The sequence below is a fragment of the Rosa chinensis genome, chromosome 3 (genome assembly GCF_002994745.2).
Source record: "Rosa chinensis cultivar Old Blush chromosome 3, RchiOBHm-V2, whole genome shotgun sequence".
In the NCBI taxonomy this organism is placed as follows: Eukaryota; Viridiplantae; Streptophyta; class Magnoliopsida; order Rosales; family Rosaceae; genus Rosa; species Rosa chinensis.
This window is the reverse complement of record NC_037090.1, coordinates 5,615,292-5,623,007: the sequence shown is the minus strand read 5'-3', so window position 1 is coordinate 5,623,007 and position 7,716 is coordinate 5,615,292. Positions and strand designations below refer to the sequence as shown.

General features: G+C 39.1%; 1 protein-coding gene across 3 annotated transcripts; it reads right to left on the bottom strand.

Moving 5' to 3' along the window:
* Positions 1–1,973: 1,973 nt before the first annotated feature.
* On the bottom strand, positions 1,974–4,517 carry LOC112193986 (F-box protein CPR1). Of its 3 annotated transcripts, none has more exons than XM_040517260.1 (3): positions 4,422–4,517; positions 3,013–4,256; positions 1,974–2,584 (listed from the first exon to the last, which is right to left on the bottom strand). In XM_040517260.1, the coding sequence occupies exon 2, from the start codon at positions 4,252–4,254 to the stop codon at positions 3,016–3,018; it is 1,239 nt and encodes a 412-aa protein (XP_040373194.1). In that variant the 5' UTR covers positions 4,255–4,256; positions 4,422–4,517; the 3' UTR covers positions 1,974–2,584; positions 3,013–3,015. The 3 variants fall into 3 exon arrangements, with proteins under 3 accessions (XP_040373194.1, XP_024190019.1, XP_040373193.1); XM_024334251.2 differs by having other exon boundaries at positions 2,528–2,663; XM_040517259.1 differs by lacking the exon at positions 1,974–2,584 and having other exon boundaries at positions 2,671–4,256.
* Positions 4,518–7,716: the final 3,199 nt, after the last annotated feature.

Here is a 7,716-nt window from a genome sequence, read left to right as displayed (position 1 = left end):
AAGAGCTACGAAAACGAAGATTGTGAGCCATTGATATTGGTATTTTCTGTGGTACTTTTGACAAAGACTACTAACTTGGTTATTATCACTTTGATATTGACCATTTATGTTGACTTTGACCTCTAAACTTAACAGTACGTAGGTCAGTTTTATTTACTTTTGGTTAAACAGAGGACTAGGCGAAAAATGAAGGAGAAGAAGTAATCTACTCATGGGGTCCATGAATTTGACCCCTGAAAAAATAAAATTCGCCAAAAGAAAATACAACAGACCTCCAATACATCTATCCCTCTCAAACAATAAACAAAGAGAAAAATTCAGCTACCGTTCCCAAACTATGTTGTCAAGGCCAATTTAATACCCGAACTCTCAAAAGTATCAATGACGTGATACCCAAAGACAGATTTTGACACCAACATGATACATCCGTCCAAAATTTCTGATGGTGCCGTTTCTTTGTTGATGTGGCAAGCACATGGAGATAAAAAAAATTTCTATCAAAGGCAGAATAGTCTTTCACTACTAACTAAGTAAAAAAAAAAAGGAACGAAACCATGAACAGAGCTCTCTTTCTCTTCCAACTCCGATTCTTCTTCTTCTTCTTCTTCCCAACACTACCTCCTCCCACTCCAACTCACTATCGCCAAATGCATCATTTTGCTGCTAAAGATTAGTTTTTTATTGTGGTAAATTCTGGGTGTGTGATATTAAGGATGGTTGATGTTCTAGTTATTGAGTTTGTGATTATGATTAGGTGTGTTCGCATTGAAGAGAAGCAAAACATCAAACGTCATCGGGCCGACTGGGATTGGGGGCGGCAGTTGGTGAATTTGGATGGATGAGGGCTCCAATTGGGATTAGAGGCGGTAAGTGTCAACGGGCTGAGCTTGCATTCGAGGCCGAAATCAAGATTCTCGAAGAGGACGCCAGAGTGGAGGAGGTCGAGGCAGAAAACTGCGAGCTTGTGGAGGGAGGACCAGCTGGCGGGAGGCTCAGAGGAGGTGGTGGAGACAAGATCGGAGATGACGGAGGAGGGCCCAGTTGCTAGGGTCGTTTTCCAATTCTTGCAATTCGAAGACTCCGATCAAGACTCTCGGGGAATTCATTGACCTTTCTGACGCCGACGTAGACTCCGACGACAACCACCCCCACCCCAACTCTGACGACATCAACGCCCACCCTAACTCCAACTCCGAACCACCACAAAACTCCGAACCCATAGGGCCCAACACTTCATTCGACTCCCCAGTTGCTTCGCCGGTCACCGACCCTATCCGAGCCCACACCCGTCGTCAAACCTGTCTCGTTTGCCTTCTCGATCTGCCTTTAAAGACTCCCCCCTCCCTCAATTTCGACGACCGTCTTGGCCATGACGACGTCTAGATTTCAGGGTGGTTTTGAATCTAGGTGGCCGCTTTAGGTCCCCAAGACCACCTCTTCATGTGCATAAAACGAGTTGGGTAGTAAAGTAGGCTTAAGCATCAACGAATCTCCTGATGATGATGATTCCAAGTTTTCTGGGAAAGTCCCCAGATCATCAGAGAAGAAGAACAAGATGAAAAAGAAAAAGAAAAAGAAAAAAAAATTAACAAAAGAAAAGGGCAAATTGGTCTTTTTCTTTATTTTTGGTCTTCACGTCTTGCCACCTTAGCAAAGAAACGGCGCTGTCAGAAATTTTGGACGGAAGTATCACACTGGTGTCAAAATATGTTTTTGGGTATCACATTGATACTTTTGAGAGTTCAGGTATCAAATTGGCATTGACAACATAGTTTGGGGACGGTAGCTGAATTTTTCTCATAAACAAATTGTGTATTGATACCGTACTTTTTTTAGTCACATTACCATAAACACCAACTTGATCAATTAGGATCTTTAAGACCATCTCCATCGAGTGGTCCTTTGCCATCTGGCAGCCCAACATTTACATTTGACTGTCCAAATTGCTTTTCAACCCATATGCCATTTACACGTGTATTTGACAATTTGAGGCTTTTTGTCAAATTTGACAGCCCAAACCTCATCTGTCAAATTTGTCAAATTTGACAGCCCATATTATTAATTTTATTATTATTTCTCTCTCTTCTCCCTCTTCCTCTTTCCTTCTCAGTTCTCACAGAACATCAAAATCCCTAAAATCTCTGATTAATCAAGAACATCAAAATCCATGATTAATCAAAAAAGTTATTTATGCTATCTTCTTTCATCGACTGCATTCTCCACATCTAGGTCCTCGCCATCTCCATCATCACCTGTTTAATTTACCAATCGGATGAATGATTTTGCAACAGCAATTTTGGATTGAGGGGCAGCACTCACAATGAAATCAAGACCGAGATCAACAATACCAGGGTCTTAAGGAACTCTTCGGCATAAGCCTGAGCGAATTGATTCTGAAGCTAGTTCTTGAAAATATCGGAGTTGAATTGGGTTGAAGATCCGCTCGATGACAATGAAAAATCCATCATTAATTGATCACTGAAAATCATCCTCAACTCTCTTTCTCGATTTGCCTCTCCCTCTTTGTTAAGCCTCTACAACCCTACAGTTCTACACAACTCCTATCGCTGCTCTCTTTCCATGGCTTCTTGAAGAGAAGAGATACAGAAGAAAAGAGAAAGAGAAGAAAGAGAAAGTTGGTTTTATTATATTTTATATAATATCTGCAAAAGAAAAATAATAAAATAATATTTAAATTAGACATCTCTATTGGAGTAGAAGTTTGTCAAAAATAATAATTGCCACATCATCTTTCAAATTTGAATTTGACATAAGCAATTTGACCAAATTGTTGGAGATGCTCTAAGAATCTAGAAAATAGCAACTGAAAAACAAGAACAAATGAAGCAACTTGAGATGGAAAGCTCGGTTACTAGTACTATTCTTGATTTGGAGTTTGGACAGACAATGAATGAGTATATTCTCGACTCAATGATCCTTATTAGTAGATCTACTTATCAATTAAATTCCTCGACACAAGGCTAGTGAGACACATACATTAGAGTTCTATACCTCTTATGCTTGTTGCCTCCCATGAATAACCGGAACTATACTGTTTATGCATACAATAGCTGCGGAAAAAGTTGGATGCGTACTTTCAATGGGAAGATATTTAATCTCTTCAGTTCTGATATTGTAGGAGAATATACGGTTGTCATTAGCCACCATAAGAATCTCATCGCTCTTCCACATTTCCAAAGTCATCCGAGTCCCAACTACGACCTCTAGAGTTAATTGTTTTGTCCAAGAACCTTTGACAATATCATCCATTACCCATAATCCAAAAGCATCATCAGCATAACCAAAACGGTACTGACCAAAAAGAGCGACGGATTCATTCCACACAATAACCCGCATTTCTAAATATGGAATCATCGGGCCGTATAAACTATACGGAAATAGTATGTCTTCGAATACTTCATCATTCATATCAAACACAATGATCAGCTGCCTCACCCATTCCTCATCCATACTATCATAAACAACCATGAATTCCTTTTGTTGCTCACTTCCGGTCCAATACCATATTCCCTTGAAGTACATTTGAAAAAATTCAGGATACAAGTTGGTTGTTTCAGTTTCTAAATGATCGGCGTTGATCTCTGTCCACAAGTCGGTACTGAGGCTGTATACTTCAACATGTGGAGGATAATTAAAATCACGCTCGCTACTTCGGTCCTCATCATGAGTTGGAAAACTAAAAACTTTGTAATCTTTAGATCTGGCATCATAGCCAAATCCTATAGAATTTACGATCCCATTTGTAAGGAGTGGCTTGGGAAGAATCTTGAATTGCTTAATTGCTGGATTCCATAGCACAATCTCACCATGGACTAAACAAATGATTCCATCACAATGCCCGGTAATATATACAGCTCCGAGAAGCTCAGGCTCATTTAAATGGTTCTTCGGTATTCCACTCATAGAAAGTGGAAGATCGATGTCCTGGATAACCGAATGAGATATATGCTCATGGTTAGTATCACCAACATCATCATCAGAAAAAGTAATCAATGAGACTACAGATTCCACATCTTTAGTGGCGATATCCCTGAAGACGTAACGCTTGCAAAAGATGCATGTGGACTGTTTATTGTGCAAGGAATTATAGAGGTGCTTGGCCACGAAGCTGGGATTGTTGATCAACACATACCATGACTTACGGACACACTTGAATCGCATCAGAGATTTAGGTGGCATCCTTGATAAGATATGCAAGGCCATCTCTTCAGGAAATTTGGAAAACTCTGACATTTCTGGTTTGATCCATTACACATACCATGATTAGTTTCTAGAATTAACTGGTTAACATAATCTTAAACGATATCAATTTCAGCTACTCGTCGTGAAAAGTATATATAGGGATTTCATATAGTTTGCATTACAAATGAGAGAGAGAGAGAGCTCAGGAAAGAACTAACCTGAAGGGGGCAATGGCAGGCACGGAGAGGTAGCGAGAGAGAGTTTCAGAAAAAACGTATTGTCAATCTACAGATCTGTTTTTTTGTTTTCTTTATATTAGCCTGCATTCCGTGCTTGCCGATTTGGTTTTATAAAACAAATTTAAAAATTAAAAATTTTAAGGAAATTAAAAAAAAGGAAAAAAATTTGAAGGTAGCAAAATACCAATGACGGTTACAACCGTGGGTTTTTTTTCTCTTATTTTTTGTTTGTAATTTCTTGAAAAGAAAATATTGATTTTGTTTCTTTACTATTTTAGCTTTGTAATATTATTTTTATTTTTTAAACAATTCAATCAATAAAGGGCATAATAGGAGTTTCAAAAATTTGCTTTATATAATAGATAGATACTGGAAACCACACATGCTCTGTATGTGTAAGTGTTTTTTTATTTGTTTTTTTTTTTTCAGAAAGAAAAAAAGATAATGGATTAAAACAGTTATTGTAGAGAGAAGTTAGTGGGTTGTGGGATTTTTTTGTTTATATTTTTAATAAAAATATAATTTGTAATTGTCATAATTGCCCTTGTGATTTAATTAATTCTCAAAGTTTTTCAATATTTCAGGGTGGTCATTTCTGTCAAATTTTTTAGTTTTGGCTAACAAAGCCTATTCTCTTAATAATAGTATAGATATAGATATATATAGTTTTTTTTTTAATTATTTTTTTTTTATCTAGAAATAGGTAGCAATTGCAATTTTTCAAGGGATGAGAGGGCCTCCGAAACTTGCGGAGCGACCCTGGAAGGCGAAACCTAGGTTTCGTGATGGCGGCGGGGAGGCTCGTACTCTCCAGACCGAACAATGGCGAGACGACTGCGGCGTGGGCCTGGAGAGATCGTGTTTTCTCCTACAGCGACGCTGGGGTCTCGATCATGGATTTCGAGGGCCCTGGTTGAAGCGATTCTCAATTGAGGGTGTTGGTGCGACTGTGGCTTTGCTAATCGGGTTGGAGCGGCGACGCTGGTATCAACGCCTGCAGCTTGGGGGCGGTGGCAGCGTGGCTCGGTGCCTTCGATGGTGTCAGGCTGGGACATCCTCGACCCAAGCAGTGGGGATGCAGCTGGGCCTCGTTTTGGGGGGGCAACAGGTGGACCAAGGCGGCTCTCTCAAGGGCCGGCGGTGACTGTGCCGGTGGCTGAGATTGGTTGGATGCTGGAGGTCAGTGCGGCACCTGAAAAATCAATCAGACTGGTTTTGACCGGGCTGGTTGCTGGGCTGGAGGCCTCTGGGCCTGAGTTGACTGGGCCTAGGGATGCTGTTCGTGGGCCAAAGACAGGGGCTGGGCTTATTTGGCTCGAATCTGAAAATAAGGGCTATTTGGTGGCCCTCAAGAAGAGCCCGAGGAGCGATCTGATGCCGAGGTTGTTGGCTATTAAGAAGGCTGAAGCTGATGTTGGTTCCAACCCTACGGGGAAGGGATTAGCGTCTCTTTAAGTTCTCTAGGTTTTTTAGACATTCTGGACTCAAGCCTTTTGAAGTAGGGGTAATTTCTATAAGCTTTTCTAAGATGTTTCTAGTTGATATTTGTACCACAATTGAGTGATTGGCAGATTAGACTAGATGAATAGTTGTTCCTTAGAGAGCGAGATTATTCTTGCGTAGTTTAGGCTTGCTGTTCAGCGAGCGTCCCAGAGATTTTAATGGGTCTAGTTGTAGCTTGGATAGACTATCCGGTTTGTTCCGAGATTCTGTCTGGAAGTTCTGTTAGACTCTGGCCTGTTTTTTCATGGCTTTGATACCTAATAAAATCAAATCCTTTAAAAAAAAAAAAGGTAGCAGTTGCAAAACCAGTATGAACTTTTATGGTTATAGAAGAAATTAAAGTGTCCAACAATTGTTAATTGTTTTCCGCATCTAACGCCTATGATGACCCTTGTACAAAGCGTCACCCCCAATAAGAAATGATACTGCTCGGCGACATTTTGATCTGGTCCAATGAATATCCGCGCGGTCCTTGGGAAATTTTTATTTTTATCTTTTTGAATTAAAGAGTTCATATAAACCCTGAATCAAGGATAAGAATAGTACAAAGACGAATGGAATGACAAAAATCTCCATGAGGGTGGGTCTCCATTGACTCCCTGACCCTAATTGAGGAGGAATTTGAGGACAATTGGAGGATGCATGTCAATCCCTATTTTTATTCAAGTTAAACCATATTCACAAGGTGAAACTGCACTACTTGAATTATGCCCTCAGACATCGGCAAAAAATCGATGAGAAAAACATTTCCAACCGATATCTTAGTGGGTGATGAGAAAGATCCGGAAAATCCAGATATCGGTTAAAACCGATGTCTAAAATAATTATACATATCGGTTTCTTACTAGATTTCGATATATAAAATTAGTTTAGACATCAGTTGATTTGTAAAAAAATGATTTCATTTCTTGTTATGACATCATTTCTGTCAAGTTTTCGATTTCTTTATCTATATTATATATAGGCATTTTAGGTAGAACCGATGTCTCTATATTTCTGTGACATCAGTTTTGTTTTTTCAAGTGGTTTGTTTGTCATTCTTTTACATCAGTTCGTTCATAGATAAGTTGTAGAAATCATCAAAATGAGAATACAAGTAGGCTCCCTAAGAAAATTACCATTGACAAAAAGAGAATATAAATTGTAGGAAGAAGGGGACATAAGGTCTACACTTCCCCAAATACAACATAAGAAAAGCGCAATGAACTGTAGGAGAAAATATTTTTACTACTAGCATAAACTGGATAAACAAAGAAGCTGGATTACATCTTATTAATATGAGAAAGGACTATTCGGATACTTCCACTTCATGCAATCACTCTCGCTTATTGCAGTTCCTTGAGAAAGTCCGCATTGTCAACCTAACTATGTGAGTGCAACAAATAGATATGTATTACATTAAACAAGCCTATCAGATACATAAGACACGGTTATATACAAACACAACCCGAGTGCCTAACATGTTTTAGCTAAGTGGAACTCCAACTTGGGTAAACCCACTTGAGTCGTGACATTACAAGGATGCCGATCTTTGCAAATTGCTTTAATAATTCCCATGATCTTCCTGTAACTATGAAAGATTAATAAGCAATCTAGTCATTATTTGAAATTCTGAATGATGCAAATACTTGATATCTACATAGTTGATGTATTCACCAAGTCTGCACATCGACGGACTTATCCAATAAAAAAATAAAATCGTAATGTGTTTTAAATAAGTAGTAATTGGTATGACAGGGGATAATTGAGTAGGGAATGTAGTGATATATAG

Coding starts and splice junctions, on each gene's coding strand:
- LOC112193986 (XM_040517260.1), bottom strand. CDS start 4,254: ATGTCAGAGTTTTCCAAATTTCCTGAAGAGATGGCCTTGCATATCTTA.